Source organism: Musa acuminata, chromosome BXJ1-10 (assembly GCF_036884655.1).
Source record: "Musa acuminata AAA Group cultivar baxijiao chromosome BXJ1-10, Cavendish_Baxijiao_AAA, whole genome shotgun sequence".
NCBI classification, from domain to species: Eukaryota; Viridiplantae; Streptophyta; class Magnoliopsida; order Zingiberales; family Musaceae; genus Musa; species Musa acuminata.
Window position 1 is genome coordinate 28,640,001 of NC_088336.1, and position 21,245 is coordinate 28,661,245.

The 21,245-nt window shown below is 38.0% G+C and overlaps 2 protein-coding genes and 1 long non-coding RNA gene across 7 annotated transcripts; 1 reads left to right on the forward strand and 2 right to left on the reverse strand.

Moving 5' to 3' along the window:
* Positions 1-4,695: 4,695 nt before the first annotated feature.
* LOC135595984 (uncharacterized) lies at positions 4,696-9,260 on the reverse strand. Its single transcript, XR_010480732.1, has 3 exons — positions 8,721-9,260; positions 5,212-6,321; positions 4,696-5,118 (listed from the first exon to the last, which is right to left on the reverse strand). It is a non-coding gene; the product is annotated as an uncharacterized LOC135595984 (long non-coding RNA).
* Positions 9,261-9,407: 147 nt separating this feature from the next.
* On the forward strand, positions 9,408-11,931 carry LOC135586043 (iron-sulfur assembly protein IscA-like 1, mitochondrial). Of its 5 annotated transcripts, none has more exons than XM_065087575.1 (6): positions 9,408-9,500; positions 9,636-9,693; positions 9,814-10,033; positions 11,218-11,335; positions 11,437-11,564; positions 11,653-11,931. In XM_065087575.1, the coding sequence occupies exons 3-5, from the start codon at positions 9,844-9,846 to the stop codon at positions 11,540-11,542; spliced, it is 414 nt and encodes a 137-aa protein (XP_064943647.1). In that variant the 5' UTR covers positions 9,408-9,500; positions 9,636-9,693; positions 9,814-9,843; the 3' UTR covers positions 11,543-11,564; positions 11,653-11,931. The 5 variants fall into 5 exon arrangements, with proteins under 5 accessions (XP_064943647.1, XP_064943646.1, XP_064943649.1 ...); XM_065087577.1 differs by having other exon boundaries at positions 9,410-9,500; positions 9,763-10,033; XM_065087574.1 differs by having other exon boundaries at positions 11,437-11,931.
* Positions 11,932-12,229: 298 nt separating this feature from the next.
* Positions 12,230-20,213, reverse strand: LOC103968794 (vacuolar protein sorting-associated protein 45 homolog). The gene is made up of 13 exons (XM_009382108.3): positions 19,710-20,213; positions 18,655-18,850; positions 18,496-18,575; positions 18,143-18,370; positions 17,853-17,978; positions 17,683-17,763; positions 17,453-17,594; positions 17,184-17,362; positions 16,135-16,290; positions 15,303-15,410; positions 15,116-15,237; positions 13,186-13,317; positions 12,230-12,727 (listed from the first exon to the last, which is right to left on the reverse strand). The coding sequence occupies exons 1-13, from the start codon at positions 19,797-19,799 to the stop codon at positions 12,670-12,672; spliced, it is 1,698 nt and encodes a 565-aa protein (XP_009380383.2). The 5' UTR covers positions 19,800-20,213; the 3' UTR covers positions 12,230-12,669.
* Between the last annotated feature and the right edge of the window lie 1,032 nt (positions 20,214-21,245).

Consider the following 21,245-nt stretch of genomic DNA (forward strand, 5'->3'; position numbering starts at 1 on the left):
TCTTGAGGCCAATTCCTTCCTTGGAGATGGATGTTGAGGCGAACTTCTTCTCCTTCCTCCCTCCCTCCGATCCTTGAGTCTTAACCCTAGACGGAGAGATGGTGGGCGACGATGGAATGGCGGAGATCCTCCAACTCTTCTGTGCGCGAAGCAATTTCCATCCGGATCTTCTCCTATCGAGGTATTTGTAAAGATCCCCAAAATTACAAGCCCTTGGATTCTTAACTCTTTCGCTTGTGATTTCTTTTGCTTCCGTTGTCACGACATTCGTTTGCAAGAATGTTGGCAAGATGTTGTTCTGCAAGAAAAGAAAATGGGGATCTCGAAGAGTATCTACTCGAACCGTCTTAAGGGCACTTAATTAAACTTTATAATCTATACCGATCCTTGAGTCTGACCCCTGAATGAATAAGTGACATAATATGGTGGAGAGGCAGAAGATCCTCTAGATTTCCTGCGTCGGCTATGGAGGACCCCAAGCTGAAGGAGATCGGTCCAATTCTCACTTTGGAGTGTATCTGATTCAAGTATTCTCCCATCGATGTATTGGTAAACATCTCCCAAAAGTAATCGTTCTTGTATTCTTTATTTTTTTTTTAAAATCTTGAATTGATACGTTTGATTGTTGAATTGGTTCCTTTTGGTATTACATAACGTGTCCAGATTGTTTGTGATTTCTTTTTTTTTTTGTTATTAAGAATCCTAACAACTTCACATGTCCTTTGCAAAGAAGTTGTTAGAATGTCCTTCGGCAAGAAAATGAGGATTGGGATGTGATTCATCATCCTAAAGGTTGATGAATTAGATTATAACCTTTACCAACTCACTTGATTCCTCTTTGTTTGTTGTTTGGACTTCTCTTGCAAGAAGCTTAGGTATGAAAGGTTAGTAATCGTCTGTCCCAGAAATTGATCATCTGATTCTTGTGGTTTTTATTTGTCATAAATTACCTTTTGTCTGGCACTTCTTAGTGCTGGCCTAAATGAAATAGGTTATTTTGTTAACTAAATGACACCATCGTATTTTCTGACCTTGGGATCCATTGGATCTTTAATTTGCTTGTTCCTATTCCTACCTTGGTCTCATCTTGGGGTCTTAAGACATGATGGTTCTTTCATGATCTCCTGGTCATGTTGCATGTTATGTTCACATCTGAGGATATAGAAGAAGATACAGTGTTATTCTATGTCTTACATATGAAGCTAGCACTGCTTGTGCTTCTTAATCTGATCCTAGTGTGATTATCATACTTTTATGCTACTTTTCTTTAATTATTATTCTTCACATGATGATCAAGATCATAAATAATGTCAGCCCTTTGAATTTACTTTGCATTTTGACATAAACAAATCTCTTCGATAAGTATGTTTTTGTTTTCATATGTGAGATTAGCGATGTTGATTGGGTTACTATATCTTGATCAAGATGATATCGTATCTCTTATATTAGAATATGATCTGTGAATCAAGGTCATGTTGATATCTATCTTTGATTCCATTATGTAATAATTAGATTTGATTCTATTAATTGGTTTAAAATTAAGTAGCTAAGGAATGAATTATTTATATTAGCCTTCATTTATAAAAAGCACGAACTTACCTTAAAACTCTAGTTCAATTAACTGATTATATATGTTATAGATACGATTGTGGATATATAAATACATTAGGACATTCTCGTTTAAATTGTACAGATTGAATATCCAGTCCAATTATAACTTGATTAAGCTTTTGCCTGATTTGGTTTCAATTTTAATTGACATGATCATAATAATTTGTAGTTATGCAAGCTAACGATGACACCTGAGTAAGTTTCCATTATAATCCTAAATAAATCAGGATATCCTCGTTTGAATTGTACAAATGCTATGTTTGGTCCAATTACAACTTAAGTCGGTAAGTCTAATTTGTTATAAGTCAATTTGAATTTTGAATGACTTGTGATCATAATGGTATTTAATTTGTGAACAGCATTTTTATTCCCCATGATAACATTCCAATTCAAAGATTTTTTTTAATAAAATATTAACATCTAATTCTAGTCCTATGGCCTTCATAATGATAAATTTGGTCATGATTGATATCGATTTCATTTAATTAGTAATTTTTTATCATGTCACATTCAATTATATTATCAGTTTTAATTTGTTGTATTTATGTAGTCATTTCATCCCATGTTCTGGATCAAATTACGTCGACATAGTTAAGATCAAGTAGATCAAAATTGATCATCCAAAGGTTTATTTAGCATCATTTAGCATCCATGAAATTCACAAATTTGACAAGTTAATATTAATATGTAATTAAATATTTCAGTTTCACTTAATTAAATCAAGTGATGCTTTCATTTTAATCCAAATTTTAGTATTTTGACCAAGTTGATGTTTCCACATGAAGTTGACCCTCCAAGGCCACATTTTTAATTATTTGATTTCTTGCTTATTTATTTTTCAGATTTTGTTTATCCATTTTTATAGATGACTTGTTTGCTAAACTTTGTATTCTGAGTTGATATTTTAAGGACTAAGAAATATTCTAAAATGGAATGCTAGAGTTAGGCATGCTTCTTGATTTGATCCAACCATATTATTATACTTTTACGGTGCCTTTTCATTAGTTATTCTACATAAGATGATCAAGATTGTAAATAATAATATACCTTTGAATTTATAATTGATTTTAAGAGGCAATAAAATTCAAGGACAGGGTTCCCCCGAAAATGTTTGTACGATTTCCATTGTAAAATATGTACCTCCAATTTGTTCTTTTCATATGGTGGAACCATTGGTGAGGTCAATTATACGAGTTTCAAGATGAAAAGCTTAGACATTGCTGTTGGATAAGAGGTATGCCAACTGAAAGGAAGTTGCTTATAACTGCTTTGCCGAATTCTGATGCAATTCTGTAACTCTTAAGTCTAATTCTAGTGCAACTCCTGCAAGCATTTGAAAAGCAAGATCTCTACTATCATATGCTTTGCAATCTAGACTTGATGATCACTTGCACCACAATTGTCTTAACCGTTTTGGGTTGCTCTAATTGAAGCATTTCTAACTTCTAAAGATGTGGCAATAAGCTTAAGGGGGAGCATCGGGGAAGACATTGACTTTGTTTGTTTATACATTGATTTTATTGCACTGGAAACAAATGGTTCGAGGGGGTGACCATATGATGTGGTTAAGGATATCCGGTGGTAGGGCATCTTTTTGTTGAAATCAGGATCAAATTAGATTTGACCATATTATTTCGCTTGGAATTAAGTAGTTAAGGTTTGACATATTTTGCTTAGTTTTATTCTTAAAGATTTTTTATCACATGTATATTTTTTTATCACATTTTTAGATAAAGCCGTGTGTGGCAGACATGTCACACATTGTTTAATTGTTCAAAGATTTGGTGGTTCGACATTTTGATTATTTTTTGTGTTCCGTGTAAAAGTTATTATTGTAAAAAAATGTTCATGTGACGATGACGTGTATATATATATATATTATGTATATATATATAATTACTTTAATTGCATAATATTACTGATTCTGTGGATTTTGGTCGTCTCGTTGGTGTCATTTTCTTCCGAAGTCAGCAAGTTGTCTAAGCGAAAGAACACATATCTTCTTTTCACCCTTAAGTGGACAACAGCAAAATAAATTAGATGCGTTTTGAAATAAATGTGTACCCCAGGGTATCAAATTTTAATTTTGATACAGGCGGAGAGAGAGAGAGAGAGAGAGAGAGAGACAGAGGGAGGGTGGGTTGAGGGAGAAGTTGAAGGAGAAACTGAGGCGGAGGAGGAGAGTGGGGCATGGGGAGGTGAGGGACGTGGGGTCCGGGAAGGGAGATGCGGAAAGAGGACGAGAGGGTGGAGCCGGAGTGAGGCAGAGTGGAGTGGGAAAGAAGGGGGAGGTGATGGAAGAGGGGAAGTGGGGGAAGAGGGAGAGGGAGGCGAAGTCGAGGGGAAGTGGATCATGGAGACAAAGAGGGCGTGCGGGTGCAGCAGGAAGAGGGGGTTTCCTCCATCACCTCTCCCTCCCCAGTCCCCTCCACCCCCTCACGTCACTTCTCACGTCCGTCTCCTTTCCATCTCACCTCCACCCTCTTAACTCCACCGCACTCTCGCCCCCTCCCCTCCCCTCCCCGCCCTGAAACTAACTATAGCTGTCACCCCTAATGTAAAATTCCAATCAGACATGATGCAGTGTGAATTCACTCTATATTCAACTCAGATTCGAAGATATATTCCTATCACCAAATGGTCTGGTGCAGGCATGACAAATGGTAGAACGAAATCATCGAGTTTAAAATCTGTTTCCACCATCTGATTAAGAAAGCAATGTGTTTCCCCAAGCAGCAGGACTGAAATTGTGTGACCCAGATTGGAAACGTGTCTGAGCTATCTAATAAAAAAGCACCTCAATCACAGGCTCACAAATATGTAATACTGCAGAAATCATAAATCTTGAGCACGTTTATCTTTGACATACATACCTTGACATACATAAATATCAACTCATGATGTGGGAAAGATAAATATCAACTCACAAATATGCCAGCAGTTCTGTTTATCTTGAGCACAACTAGTTCTAGAACTCGATGGCCATTCTTTCATGATCGGAACAAGAGAGAACCACACAAGTAGAAGAACTAAAACTACAACAAGTGCAAAATCCAGCAGTAAGTCACATTTTTACCAGAGCTGGAAACAAAGCAAATAATTTCAACATATCAACAACTATTTGGCAGCAAATTGAGTTCCTTTAAGAAAATCACCATGAACATTGGCAGACATACTACTAGCAAGTCAGTGGCTGGCAGACAAATAGACAAAGAAAAACACAAGAGCTAAGGGTACATTACCGCTGGGTCATTACCAGAGCAAAAACCAGGATACTGACACGGCTTTTTCCCAGCTGCAGCTGAGAAAACAAAAAAAATTGCAAACTGACCCAAGTTCCAATTGAGGATGAACCTTTACAATACGGAAACACAAAATCTAGAGTCAGGCCACTTGTATTGCGACAAGAGGAGTTATATTGCTTGTCTGATCTCACCAAACACAAAATCAACCTTTAGTTTGTCAGGCCACTTGTATTGCGACAAGACCCACAGTGACTGGAGGAAACTACAAATTGTGCAGAAAATCCTTGTCAACATGACTGAAAGTACATGGATAACTACAACAAATTTGTTGCAGATGGGAACAGGAGTAAAAAACCTTGTCAACATGAATCTTGTCTCAGCATAAAACTTGCAAGGATCACCTTCAAATTCATTTGCTTTTGCCTGTGCAACAACATATACTTGCGAAGATAAGGCTGATCAACCAGCTATAATTTCAACTAGAGATTCATTTTTCAGCATGCATGCAAGTTGAAATTCAACACTACTGGAAACCATTTTCTCCAATACTAACTTTCCACACTGGTCAATTCAACCACTGCAACATCTCCAATAACATCTAAGAGCATGTGGTTGGTCAGCAATCATCAATAACACAGAACACATTTGCCATATTACTAACAAATGTATTTGCTCTCTGCTATTTTGCCTAAGCATAAGAAAGAAGGGTGTAAAACACAAATATGCTGATTCCGTTCTTGGTCACCGTATGTGATGATTGTATATTGTAATAAAATAAGAAAAATAAAACCATTAGTTTTGACAAAAAAGACCATACACAAGTTCAATAGCTTCTTGTTTGCTAACCCGATCATAATACTCCTAACCCCACAGGAGAAAGGTTCTTCTCTTTTGAGAAGGTTGTGGATGAAGAGGGATTCAAACCCTTGATACTATGATTCATGGCGACATTGCACCTCCTAAAAAGCAACCAGCTTTAAGTTGTTTGGTTCAAACTTAAATAAATTTATGTTTAAGCACCTTATCCAACTGTCTTGTTTTGTGCAGCATCTTTAATCAATTAAATTAAATGGCATTTTGATTTTAGTTCAAACTTAAATAAATTTTGTAAGCTCCACTTATCATGCTGGCTTTTAGGTCCATATCCACCAAATCTCCCCTCTAGTAATCCAATGTTGGCACTGGACCGTGTCATGTTCTTATAGGTCAAGTAGTAGCATAAACCATATTAACCGCACTGTTGATATCTAATGCATCAACATGTACAAGCAAAATATTTACGCTCAGAAGCATTTTAACAAGGAAATAACTATTAAAATTAAATTTCTGTTTTAACAGTACGATTATCATCAAGATGATACCGTATTGTCATGCACTTAGCTGGTTTTGTCTAAGTCGTGCGATACCCTTACATATTCGTTCGCAAAAATCAACCTCCCCGAAACCTCCTATGGTCTCTTAGGACCTACAAAAGAGAAAACGAGTTAGAGAAAACGTCTCACTCAGGATCCACAAGCAATCATTTCAGCAAACACTTCATTTCCAATGCAAATTACAAATAGACTTCACAAGCTCTGAATGATCGAACAACAAAGGGTCCAAAATGGTCTACTATAGACCGAAATCCTCATAAGTGCCTACATGACACAACCTTTGTTTGCAAGCTTAGGATGACCACCAAAACCAAAGAAAATGAGACTGTTAAACCTACTATCAACCCTTTACATGCTGTGCAAAGCATGAACAAAACCAAAAGACACGAATATATATGAGCATTACATCAAACACCCCGTTTACAGTTTTGTCCGTGACAATATGGTATCCTAATCTCACTTCTCTGGGTTGGGGTAAGGACTTATGATTTAAAAGTTCTGATAAGGCAGGAAAATGGCAACTACCACAAATATCACATCTAAATATTCAAAATGATTCAAACATGCATATGCATCCAGAATAGATTTAACAATAACCTTGTGATGGTTGACCCAAGATGACAATGGGTTTCTGCAAATTTTTATTCAAGGACTTGCATCAAGAAATCACTTTAGTTTTCATTTCATATGCCAACTCAAATGTTGTTTCCAATGGAAAAATAAGGATCGAATTAGTAGACATGTTAATATATATAGCATCTTTGAGTGCCAAAGAAATCCAAGATTGCTATGCAACAAAAGTGACAGCATTAAACTCCAGAACTTGTATAGACGTCAGTAAGCGACAGTCATTAGAGCTATCTGAGCTATGATATACTAATATATATATTTGTATTGGCTGATTCAGGGGATGACCCATAAGAGATAGGAGATAAGACTTGCACCTCAGAGCTCAGACATGCTCATCAATTTTCAGCATGAAGAGAGTCGGAAGGTATTTGATAGAATAATAATCATGTTTTAAAAATTTTTGTGGACATCAAGGAAATAAATTAAACTTAAAAAAAAGCTAGGAGCAGGAATATAGTAGTAGTATCATTTGATAACAAACATGATAAGCTGAAACAAGCAAACTAATAAGACCAGTCATGTTATATTATTATACTGCATCTTAACTAATTGTAAGCAAAACTTGCAAATTTTGTCATGCAACTCTTGCTACAGACAGCCTATTCCAATTAAAATGCACTATTTTTCAAACATTCCTCTAATAGCAGCTAGAGAAAGACTTTTCCTAAAGCTTTTGTGCGTGTGCGTGTGTATACACACACACACACACACAAGTTCCATGGCTCACAAGACCAACTAAACACATTTAACAAGGCATGCATAGGTCAGATTTTTTGACATCTAATGTAGCAAATAGGTTATAACTACAGAACATAAAGAAGTTGAATAGCTTGGAAATATATGAACTTTACAAATCAAGTACTCGTACAGTCATATGCCGAAATCCAGCAGTATATCTATACAGCAAACGATATCTGTTAGTCGACAAGGAAACAGATACAACTATATCGGACCACCATGTCATATAAGAGAATAATGAACCCCTCGGCAGTTCGCTTAGTCTCAATCAACTGAGACCCATCAAGAATGGAACGTGTCAGTGACGAAATTTCTAGAGAATAAGACAAGAGACAAAAAAACCTTACAAAGCACAGCTGACCTCACCTTAGTCTCTGGACTCGATGTTCCACCAAAGAACATCATCCACTATCTCAATCTAGGCAGCATAAAAATGAATACCAGAATTTCTAGATTCTTCCCAGTGTTAAAAAATTGGTTATAAATGAAAAGAAAAAAAAATGATGTGAAACTCGGCGAGCCTTTGGTTGAGAGGCGTATTAGACAGTTAGGTTTCCGCAAAAGCAACAATGCGACACATCTTATACACCCACACATGATCTGGGTTGTTGTTCCCGGAAGGAACTGAATACAAGAAAACGATGACGACGAAGAAGAAAGAACTCCAAGAATACTAGCATGCTCGGCCAAATTTTGATGGTGGCAGTCTCCTAATCATCACATAATTCAAGAACTCGTTTCAGTATGAAAGGAAAGCAAGGAACAAAGATGATCGAGAACAAATTCATCCGGAAGGATCAAACCCTATCTATAGGTGCCGCCGCTTTGCAGCTCCCTGAAGCGATTCAATATCTCGCGATCATGGCTACCATCCTTGACGATCGACCTCAAACGCAATCTTCTGAGGGCGTCATTGAGATGATCGCTCAACTTTGGGGTTCGGGTTTTCGGATCGGGGAATTATAGAAGAATAAACAAGTACAACTCCAAGAAAAGTAGCACGCTCGACTAAATCATAGCAGTGTCATCCCAGATCTCATCAAATAATTCAAGAACTCGTCACTTCCGTCATTCAAGGTATCAAAGGAAGAAAAGCGAACAAACAAGATCAAGAAAAATTCACCTGAAAGGATCAACCTCATTCGGGTTCCTCTCCACCACCTTAGTGGAATCTTGAAACCCCGTTGCCCCGCCCCAGTCGAGGTGGCTATCGGTGATCTGCGGAAAGCCTCTGACGGACGAGGGAGGAAGAAGCGCTATCTTGAGACGATCAATGCTCTTGGGACTGGAGATTTCGGACAGGGAGACTGGGGGAGCGAGCGTTGGTAGGGATCTCAGGGAGGAAATGGGAGGATGGGGTGGCTATCAGTGGTCTGGGGAAAGCCTCTGTGGGACGACGGAGGAAGAAGCGGAATATTGAGTCGATCAATGCTCTTTGGGGTTGGAGATATCTGCCGGGAACGGTAGAAAGTCGGTGATTGCGAATTTATACTAGAGATATGCACGTGTTTCGCACATGCTGGAAAAGTAGGGAAGGGGGGAGACGTTGTCATGCCGCTTACGCGACTCATCAACCCACCACCGCAGCCACCCATCCTATCCATTCATGACATCGGACACAGATTGATATGGATTCGATGGTTCCGATGAATTCTGAGGGATTGGTATGCTAACTTGGTTCCCCCGGAGTTCCCATTGGGAGCTTCCAGATTATTCAGACCTCCGCTCCCAGACACCAAAGATGCTGATCGCCCAATTATTACATGCCACGCGCCCCGACACGTATTACCAGGTGGCGAAGTTAGACGTCCTCGATATAACACCAGCCGATAAATCAACAAGGGAGAGAAGACACAACGGCATCGTCGGCCTTCGGTTCGCCCCCGTCCATCGAAATCCACAGGTGTGTCCTTCGTTTCGTAGATGGATTCGCTCTTTTCTCTACCCTGATACTTGGAAACCTATTGATTGGTTACTTTATTTTTTCTTTTGGACTCGTCGCCATCGAAATTGATTCTAACTTGTTGGAATTCGATAGAAAACCCGACCTGGTGCGGTAAAGATCACGGGCTTCGGCTTGTTCTTCGAAGCAATTGGTGCGTTTCTTTGTTGAAGTGTGAAAATATTGTTTCGCTCGTGATGTTTGTCGAATCCATCATCGGCAGAGGAATAGATCGACGACTAAACAGAAGCCCTCGATCCCCTCGTGTTGGTAGGGAAGCCCTCATCGGTAGGAAAGAAGAGCGATGGCTTCCTCGGCACTGAAGGCGGTGGCGGAGAAGGTCGGCCCTGCCTCCCGCAAGCAGGCTCTGACGCTAACCGATGCTGCGGCTGCGAGGATACGCCACCTGCTCAACCTCCGTCAGAGGCTTTATCTTCGTCTTGGCGTCAAGGCCCGGGGTTGCAATGGTTTATCCTACAACCTCAACTATGCTGGTTTGCTCTCCTTTCCCCTCCAATTAACGTCTGCTGGCTTTTCTCCAAAAACGATTAAAAGATTCGATTTTTGTTATTTTGATTAATAGAGACTGCAAAATCCACCTTTATTATTTGACGGTGCTCCAATTTGTATTCTTCTCTCTGTCTCTGTCTCTGTCTCTGTCTTTGCCCTTTTGTGGACCGGTTATTTGCTATCTGCTTTGAGCTTTCTAATGGTGTTATTAATTTTTGGTTTTAGTTTCCTTAGAAATTCCTTTATGTAGAATCTTTTATTGGATTGTTTCTGTTGGTTTAGATATTTGTTTCAGTTTGCTGTGTTGCTTTTACCTCGTGTGTTGGATGATACAGCTTCCTTTGTCTTAACTGTTGTTGAAGACGCTCCATACAGATGTAGAACATTTTGGGCTTTATAATTGTCACAGGTATCTTTATTCCAAAGTCACGCATGTAGAATTATCAAAAGTAAACTTTCATTTTTATAGAGAACCTGAAACAATCATGGAGAGACTGCATACCTAAGTGAAGAAAACACAAATATTTTGTTGGATTATTAAGTTAAAAAGCAGTTTGCAAACCAACCAAAATCTACCATTCTTGACATGTATGGTAGAATATCAAGTATGAAACCAGCATGTCCTGACAATTGCAACTTTCACTTGGACTTGTCTTTTCTTGTTGATTTTAGTTCTTCTAAGGCTATATAAAAACCATCAAGCATCTGCTAGTAGGCTTTTAGATTAGCCTGTTGGTGGTTCTGTTATCATAAGAGCCTTGACGTAGTCGTTAATTGACTCTTTAGTTAGTAAATTCTAGATGTTTTCCTCCTTCCATTTATTTCCTCATAATGTTTACTTGTCTAAAATTATTTATCATGGAGTTCGTATATTAGTCTCCTAATACTTGAGTTACAATTAGAGCCTTAGTGTAGTCTTCTGTACTATCACAGAAGTTAAATTCTGTGTTTTTTTTACCCTTGCTACTATTAACAAGGACAAGGCTGTATTTGGTGGGAGATATCTGAGCTCTCATTTTAGATTATTTTGGTCATATTGCAGTGGAATATCCAAATAACGGTATTATATAGGCTTCATCTTCATAGCATACTCTATTTTACTGATTGGAAGTGTCTTTATTTGAATTGTGCTTGCTCAATGGTTGATGTGATACGTTCTGATTTGCAGATGAGAAAGGTAGATTTGATGAGCTCGTGGAGGATAAGGGTGTCAAGATACTCGTTGATCCAAAAGCTCTTATGCATGTGATTGGAACAAAGATGGATTTTGTTGATGACGCACTCAAGTAGGTTTTACTTGACAAAATCAGGACGCTTTTCATTTATAATTTGCATCAATTTACATGGTGACATTTTGAGATCTTAAATACTTGATTACTGCTTGCAGGTCAGAGTTCATATTTATCAATCCCAACTCGAAGGGGCAATGTGGTTGTGGTGAATCCTTCATGACAAGAAGCAGCAGTCCAAACGTTAAACCAGCTGATCTATAGCATTACAATGGGACATCCGAAGGTGGAACCTACCCTTCAGGAACCGATGTTGCAGTTATCGTCTGATTTGATTGAATATGCAATGACACGAGTATTGTTTGATGATTCAGCGGATAGCTGATGAAACCAGTCTGCAGCTGATTTCCGATACAAGTATGCCACGGTGTGGGATTCTTGCTGAGCAGTCATCTAATTACTTTTCCTGTTCTTGTTCTTTCAAAGAAGGAAAAAAGAATTGCTAGACATGATTCTAAGCATTTTTGATATGGTACACACTGATGTCCATGATACTGTAATTTGGTGCTTGGCACCGCAGGAGCCATCCAAATAAATATACTATCTGGTTTCCCAATGAAATAATTTGGTCCGTTGATTGGCATTCAGCTGAAGCTCGTTCACCTTCAAACCGATCTAAATGAAATCTTATGGCATGTCTGGCCCTGTGTTCCAAGCGATGCACGGGGAAGGTAAATCTTAATACCAAATCCGGTATTATAATTTAGCGTGCATCACTTATCAAGAGCAACGTAAAGAGTTCAGGTGAGGCTGCAGGCATTCGAGCACATATATTGTCGCGCTTGGAGAAATTTGCGGGCTATCGAATCGCTAATGATTTTACAGAGCCAACGACGTAGCAATTATCTCACGTATTTTGTCCTAAGCTTCGAAAATGAACTCTGAAACACATTTGTAGTAAACAACATTCTCATATATCAACTAAATGACCAAAATAAGAGTACAGTAGTGAAAGCAAGACTTGTTTCTGCTACAGTATCTCTTCAGTCCGACCAATAACCGTAGGGTGCAAGAATAAAGAGAGAGAGAGAGAGAGAGAGAGAGAGAGAGAGAGAGAGAGAGAGAGAGAGATGCAGACGGGACACCCAAGCTCCTCTTCAAGCTGACCTAACTCAATATCAGAATTGTCACCTCCAATCCGGAGCACAGGTTGCCGGAAGCTTTTTGCCAGTTGCAACCCAATAACCAACCATGCACGGGCATAAGCAATGTTCACAAGAAGCTCCCCTTGCTGACCAAATTACAATTAATCAGCCCCCCATTTCTACCTCTTATCTAATGCATATTGGATCGGTAGTTGTCTCTTAGCGTTCAATACCAATATTTCTGGTTTACACAGCATTGCTTGTGCGTGATATCCTTTGTGCCTCTTCCAGGTCTTTTAGGAACCTGCATTTTCCAAAAGACATTTTGTGGATCATTGTTTCTGTACAACATGAAGAAACATTGCTAAGCAAATTACTAATTCTGAATGGGTCATGTAAGTTGCTTGTGTTTTCTAGTGATGAAATTAGTAATGCAAGGTTTGTATAACTCCTAATTCATGCCATTTTCCGCTGCACTCATGGTTTAATCAGGCATAGTTTCATATCATTAGCATTCATGTTGTATACACCATAGCTATGATCAACACAAAAAATGGCATAATGTCTGACCATAAAATCTCCATATAAATACAAAATGGTAAACACATTATATGCATGATACTCCGTAAATCTATTCATGTTTGAGAAATTAACAGCTTGTGGCATGATAAGAAATGTCAACTAGCAAACAAACTCGAACAAACCAGAAGAAAGTACATAGTAAGAAAAAAATTCAGCTAGAAACCAATGCAATTAACTTACCGCTTAGAGTTGAGAACCACAGAGCCTCCAAGTATGAAACGTGTTCCAGAATTTGCAGCATTATGCAAAGCCACAGTCCGCGCCTCCTCATATGTTGTCCCTCCAACAATGAATATCACTACATCCTGAGGTCTGCATCACATAAGCAAAATAAATAATCCAATCTTTAAAAGAAAAGCAATCTTTAACAGTAGTTGGAAAAAACACTAATTTTCAGATATAGGTGCTCAATTCAGAAGTTGCATCAATTTAACTTGACGCAAGTACCAACGTGCTATTATAAAGGAAACCTGAAAAAAAGAGCAATTTTGTTTTGCTAGAAGTAACTCATGCAACAAGCATTTACCCAGTTCAAAGAGTAAAAAGGACCTACCAAGCTACAACTAAGGATTAAACTACTAAATTAACCAAATTTATTGCATAAAAAATAGAGAATATCGAGCCATGAAACCTCAGGTTAACAATCTTCTCATACATATATATAGTGGTGGGGGGAAGTTAATCTCATTACCCACTGAAATCATCATCCATTTAAACTACCTAAAAAGGCACTCAGAACTCACAAAAATTGTATCTTGATAGTTTATTATACTCATATTGGGAAGTCACTAATTAAACATTTAAAAAATAAGTTTGAAACAACGAGAAAAACAGGAAAGGATATCCTATTACTGCTAGAAGTTGGTGAGGAGGATTAGTCAATTATCTCGTTTCCTAAATTGATTAGGAAAGTATTGACAACCAGTTTTTTCAGTTCTATTCGATTAGGATTAAGCTGACCATATTTACACAGCTGCATAAATGTCCTTCAGCAAAACCACATATGAATACCCTTTCCTGAGGAATTTCTGCATCAAGCTAGGAATCACTCATAATGTGTAGACTTTGGGATAATTTTTGCCAGAGTGATGCATTCGAAGGCTGCAACAAGCTTGTCAAGCTAAATCATTCTCAGCCAAACCATATTTAGCCCTTTTAGAGGTAAAAGATAGCCAGGGTCAAATAGGCCTGGCTATGTACTGGACTGATTAGAGGTCTGGAATTAAGTCACATCATAACATAATTATAAACATTGCACATGGGATTTTAGTTTGTAATGTTATTGAATAGCTTCTAGAAATACCATGTCAATCCATCAACTGACAAAATACACAATAATTACATAAGTACCACAAACGAGAGATTTTGAGGATTTTACAAGTCACTACTCCAAAGGAATGGAAACCTACATAAAAGCTGGAGACCATCCACATCCATACATCCAAGAAGAGTGCAAACACAAGATGAGAGAACAAAGCAAAGGGAGAATCAAACAACACATCAAGTACCACAAACTTGAGATTTTGAGGATTTTAGAAGTCACTACTCCAAAGGAATGGAAGCCTACATAAAAAGCTGGCTTTAATTTAACAGTAGGCCTCAGTCAATGTATATATACCCTAAACTTGAGATTTTGAGGATTTTGCAAGTCACTACTCCAAAGGAATGGAAACCTACATAAAAAGCTGGCTTTAATTTAACAGTAGGCCTCAGTCAATCTGTAGGGTACATACATACATACATATATACATACATACATAAATATATATATATACATATATATATATATACATATATATATATATACATATATATACATATATACATATATATACATATATATATATATACATATATATATATATATATATATATATATAATTTTTAGTATGCCATTGTAATAACCCAGATATCTAAAATAATGACCATTATGGCCAAATGCCTAAGACATTTTAATCAATATTCTAGAGCTTTGTTGATTAAAATAAGATTAAGTAGTCATGATAGAGCTTTGGAAAGAAAGGTAAACATAGTTAATAGTCATGATAGAGCTTTGTTCTTGGAGAACTATATATCTTTCAAAAGAAAAAAAGTGTCCATGATAACAAACCTCCCCTGTTGAAAGTGATTTCCAATAAATGGATAGTCAACATCTCGTAGTCGCCCCTTGATGATGCTTTCCATTGTTTGAAACAGAAGTGGTTGGTGTTGGGTGTAGACGTTCTCAACACCCTGTCTCAACATAAATTCCATATTAAAATGTCCTAGATGTGGCAAGAGATAATGTTGCTGCATACCTTAAGTCCACGAGCCATATTACGAGCAATGTTCAAGAGATCACGATTGCCATATAGATCTCCAGTTCGTTTATCGATGCCTGCTTGCTTGAGGAGGAACTGGACAAGCTGTAGGCCATGATAATAAATAAGATTAATAAATCACAATTATGTCCATGATGGGCATAAAAAGCATATGTATTTCCATACTCAATATTAGTTGAAACTATAGAGAGACTAAAACACTTGCAGGCTGATTCAAATTCCAGAAGGATGCATGACCATCAAAGGCAGAGAATTAAGTAGGGAAAACAAAAGGATCCTCTTCCAGCTGCAGTCATGCAACTCAGCATCTAAAACAATCACACCTATACAGATGAGATCAGAGCACTAGTTTCAAAGAAGTGCTTAAGATTTGATCAGTACTCAAAATAGAACTATATTTTACTTGAGAAGATTTTGTTGCATGATATTTAAAAAAATAATGACAAAAAGCAATTGGCATGATCTGTCAGTGATACAAGAACCACATCTGTGTGAAAAGGATTTATCACTGACAATCAAACACAATACCGAAAACTTGACTTTGGTGAAAGAAAAACATCTATCTAATTAATGTACACAAACTTTCTTCTAAACCATTAATGACAACAAAGGAAAAATGAAGTGGCATTGGCAGGCTACAAGTAAAACCATGACAATTCATTCTGTAAGGACTGAGCGATACTGCAAAGTCAAAAGAAATACAATTTTTTAATTAAAAATAATACAAATTAAGAATAAAAATACAATGTAGGAAAGAGATGACTATTAAAGCCTAATGCAGAACAGGAAATTTGTTTGGTCAAGTTACCCCAGGCTTATACTTAGCAGAATGAGAAGCTAGTTTGTTAAAAAGCTGCATCAACTGAACCGGACTCTCCTTCTCATAGCGCAAGGCATATAGCATTACTAGCCGCAAACGATCAACATCAGAAATAGTTTCATCATTCAGAAGTTTGGTGACAGCCTGCAAAATGGTACAAACCACTATCTCAGATATTGAAGAAACAACAGCTAGACTGAAACTATTGTGTTGGGCCTGACAATCATAAACTAACATTAAGCAATATGATCCAATGGTAGCAGTATTTGGAAGAGTTATATGACAAACAATGCTTGCTCTTTTCTCCCAATATACTTCTGTAAACTATTTTCTATACCCTTTTTTGTACCGGTGCCACCTGGCATGATTTGGTCCTGTACAGGAGGAGGGGGAGGAACATACAATAAGATTGAATACAAAGTGCCAAGATGAAGGACTGAACCTTCTACCTCTTGAAATCCATCCAGATGATTATCATCCTGGTAAAAGCATGATGACATTTTACTAATTATTTTAAATCATATGATATCACAAAAGCATTAATGGGGCTAACGATGAGACTTAGCCAATAAAACTTCCCCCACACTCTCTCTCCCTCCACCCGCAAATGCGCTTTTCCGCATATTATTTGTATATCAATTAAAACAACAAAACAAAATTAGAGATGGGATCAAATAGGCTTAGGTACACACAACTTTAGAGATGAAGGATTGAAAATGTCTAAATAGGGCTAGGAGTTGGCCAGACCTATGATGACATGTTGGCATATCACTTAAAAATGCATCACATCTGAAATTTTAACTAATGAAACCTCTAGTCCTTAAAACTTCTTATGTGTATAATGTTAACACGTTATGCAAATAAATTTGCCGCCACATACAAAATGTCACAAAGATATCCTTAAGCAATTTTTTTTATCTTCTTTGAACAGAAAGCTGATCATCCAAATTATATACTTGATGAATTAGATGGATGCCATCTTACTAGTTATAGCGTCAAGGTATTAAAAGTGTATGGATATGTGACTTGTGGAATACCTCAAAAGCTGCCACTTGTCCACCATTACATGCAAGCTCTTGTTCTGTTTGTGAAACTATCATGAGCTTCCTCTCTTCAACAATTCTGCTCATTTCTGTAACCATTGTCACATGCTTTGAAACATTTCCTTGCATCTTTCTGTACTCAGGGTAGTTGTTCACAAATTTCATCATATCCTCTACAAGAGGAAATGTCCAAAAGTACAATTGGTAAGCTCTATTACTTGTCATGCTAATTAGAGATAGCAATAGCAAACCCCGGTCAGTACCTATCGTTTGGATGTTCTGATTACTATTCGTAATTTGTTGAAATTCATCCACCATTGTCTTGATATTCATTCCAAGATCTCCAAAATTCTCGTACATGTTAGATTTAAAGAAGCTATCTTGTTCTGATGACAGCACCACCTCCTGTGTCAGACCAACAGCACATGTAATAGATTTTGAAATATTGAGGTCAAATCAATGATAGCAAAATAGGTTATAAAATTACAGCAACCTGCTGATCTTTGGAAACTTTTGGAGTGTTTCTCAGATCTACTTTATTATCTTCAATTCCAATCAGCTCATGTACCATTGCCTGTTAAGTGTGTATAGAGAATTCTGATTTAATAATTTAGATAATAAGGATAGTAGCAGAAACTTGGGTTCCACTTATGTCAAATTTACTTGATAAGTCCATTGGTTTAGTAACGGTGTAACAGGATCATCCCTCCTATCAATCACAAGCAACAACGGGGAGAATTCTGTACGCCTGAAATCAAACAGACCACTTTCCTGCTCGTACATAAGCTTCTGCAGCATGACAATAGTAGGAGTTAAAAACAAGTTCCATGTGAACATGATAACATTAAATTATAGCTAACGTCAGAAGGCACTGGGGAAAAAGAGCAAAACTACCATGACAATAAAGAAGCCATATCATGCAAATTAATGTATGACTAATGGTATTTACTCACAGCAGTCTCTTGTGATATCCTTTTGGCAATATCTGAGGCCCGTTGATACCGAATAACAGGACGGCGTTTAAGTGCTAAGAAAACTGCAGCAATGCCATCAACTGCTCGATCACAAAAGCTATGTGAACTTGGAGGGTCCACCACCGCTGGGAGCATGTATATGTGATTCATTTGCATGTTTAAAGTGAAATGGTAAGGATCAATAGCACAAAAGTCAGCAAAAAACTCCTGTGAGGTCAAAATTAATACCATTATGACAGGAAAAGACTTCAGCATAAATTATAGGTATAAGTAGCTTGAACAAAAATAGAACAAAATTTTAATTAACTTGATGGCAAGTAAATGCAAATTACCTGCACTTGATGGACGACTTCTTGTTCATCTGAGTCAGCAAGTACTTGAATCTGGGTAATCTTCAGGATATTGGAAAAAACTACACAAAGACAAAGCTACTAACCTTTTGGAACACAGATTTAAATTAAGAAATTTATTAAAAAGTCCACAAAGCATACACAAGTGATATTCTCCAAATCGGGGATTAGCCAATTGACGCCGTAACTTTTGAATATTCTCTGATGTTGGGCGAAGAAAGTAAACAGCTTTTAGGTGGGTCATTGTTTCCTTTGACATGGAATCAACAAGTTCCACCAAAAAGACCTCCTTCTTAAGAAGTTCCGATTGACTGTAAGCAACACTCACAATGCTGACCTGCAAGTTATGCACCATAAATGTGGTTCTGAAACATTGCTATAAAAAAAAATACAACTTCTTAAATCCTGCAATTAATTTCAATGTGCCACTTTTCTCTAAGAGCAGGGGACAGAACAGCTCCAAATTCCGATCAGGTCAAAATATGAAACAGATGCAAACAGTCATATTTAGCTATGACTGATGGCTAGTGATCTGTACAATGTTCAGATTTCATGGAATAACTGAAGTCACTTCAACTACAAACAAATTTCTGGGATTGTTGCTCATGAAACTCTCACAAGAGATGGTACTGAATTTTGCCCTTAAACGGAGACACAACAAGCAAAATGTTCTATAAGCTTTTTTTGAACACTGCGTATCTGAAAAGATCAAGGAAAAACACTGAGTTTTGTGGAGAAAGCAGAAGAGCTTTCCCAACTACCAGCGTCTATATAGATCGCTATACGATCTGCCAATTTTTTTTAATAATAAACCTAAGAATCAGTGCCACCCTTAAGCTCTAACAATAGCGAGCTGGAATCCCTATTTGTCAATTTCTAAGCTGAATAACTTTGATTGGAGCGATTATGCAATATCCGACAAATTTTAGAAGATAGCTCGCCTAACAATTCCGCCATTTTCAGACATCAAATTTCAGGATATTGCGTCGATTAAAAAAACAAAACAAAACAAAACAAAATCAGTTGATGTAAACGAAGGTGCTGTGACGCCATGATCATGGATCCAGGGCGGCGCCAAAAACAGAGATCCGAACGATGAGTACCAGATCAACAATTTATCAAAGAACACGGGTCCGTAGAGATATGCTGCTCAAAGGATGCAATCAAGAAGGGGATAGCATCCAAGTAAGACGTACCGTGCTAGAATCGAGGATGAGGACCTTCATGCCAGGGATGTCCTGCAGCATCCGCCCTATGTAGTCGCGAACCAGGGTGATCAGCACCATTTCTTCGCCTCTTCTGGATGGAATCAAGGAATTAAGGTCTGAGGGCTGGTTATGCAGCGGCAGGGTTCGTGGATCCGGTGGTTTTGTCGACGTAGTTAGGGTTACGATGGGGTCTTCGACCGCGTAAGGGCTGCGGTGGCGGTCGTTGGCGGCGAGAGGACGAAGGAGGCGGAAGCGGAAGGACGAACGTGAGCAGTTCCACGGGTTGTGCTTTGTTTATGTATTTTGTTTCGCTTTGATCCCAAACCAGACCATTTAATATAGTTCAACAACGATTCGGCCTGGCCGCAGCGGAGTCGGAATGAACAGCCATTGATCCTGGTATCAAACGGCGTCAACTTGGGTATTTGTAAGGATAGCAAGCGCATCGTCGGCACCGTGCGATTCACGTGGCGGGGATATCTGTTTAGACGTCCGAGCGAAGCAAGGAAACCCACTCGAGGTCACGAGCGGGTCCCACCACATACGTAAACGGCCGGGGCGAGAGCCGCCATGCCCGGGACCGTGCCGCCGCCCGGATAACCGAACCTTACCGCTGCGGGAGGGATAAATTTGTGGTTCAGCAGAGTTTGACAGGACCACAAGGCATGGGATGGATAGCATTATTGCTACTTGATCCGTGATTCAATTCTTTACCGTGGCCACGAACGTGGTGTCTGTGTAACAGCAGTGCCGGAAAAGAAACGAACTTAGGCTAGCTGACGCAGAGACGTAGAGTAGAATTTTAGATGTAGCCCTCCGGTTACCAAATTACTGGACACATCGTGACGTTCATATGGATGCGCAGCGCAGCGTGAAGCTAAATAATAAGGTGTATCGGGTTCATGCTCCTCAAACCATGTTATCTTGTATCTCAGCAAAGGCCCTGCAACCCCCAAGAATAATAACATTACTTTTTCTTTTTTTACTTACTATTCACAGTCCTCTCTTTACTATTGATAATTCTTATATATATATATATATATATATATATATATATATATATAATCTCATTATTACTGATTTTGTTTTATTTTTCCCTAATTTTTTATTTCATTCTCGCTTGATATCGTTCAACCCCATTCGTCACCCTCTCGTTGTTATCCTCCAAGAAGGAAGAAGAAAAAAAAGAGATGACAAAAAAGGAAGAATAAAAGAATATTTACGTTTATTTATAAAAAAAAATTAAAATATTTGTTTTTTAAAAAATAATATTTTAAATAGTAAAAAGAAAATTACAAATAGCTTTTTTAATTTTTACATGCTGGGATCTCTTCTCATTCCCCCTGAGACATATTTCTTCTCATGCGCATGGCCAATTTCTCTTGAGCTCGAAACCAAACCAGAATGTGGCAGTTGCAATAGTTGTGTTAAATAGCCAAATTTTGCTGCAGAAAAAGTCGTAGGCTCACTGTGCTTTGTTTTTTCTCATGAAAGCACCATGCCAAAATTAATAAGCAAATGATA

Excerpts from the sequence above, each read along its gene's own strand:
- LOC103968794 (XM_009382108.3), bottom strand. The coding sequence starts at position 19,799 with ATGGTGCTGATCACCCTGGTTCGCGACTACATAGGGCGGATGCTGCAG. Across the intron at positions 18,851-19,709 it reads TCATCCTCGATTCTAGCACG|GTCAGCATTGTGAGTGTTGC; the intron begins GTACGTCTTACT and ends CATAACTTGCAG. Across the intron at positions 17,764-17,852 it reads TAAACCAATGGACTTATCAA|GCAATGGTACATGAGCTGAT; the intron begins GTAAATTTGACA and ends CACACTTAACAG.
- LOC135586043 (XM_065087574.1), top strand. The coding sequence starts at position 9,844 with ATGGCTTCCTCGGCACTGAAGGCGGTGGCGGAGAAGGTCGGCCCTGCC. Across the intron at positions 10,034-11,217 it reads CTACAACCTCAACTATGCTG|ATGAGAAAGGTAGATTTGAT; the intron begins GTTTGCTCTCCT and ends TCTGATTTGCAG. Across the intron at positions 11,336-11,436 it reads TTTGTTGATGACGCACTCAA|GTCAGAGTTCATATTTATCA; the intron begins GTAGGTTTTACT and ends TACTGCTTGCAG.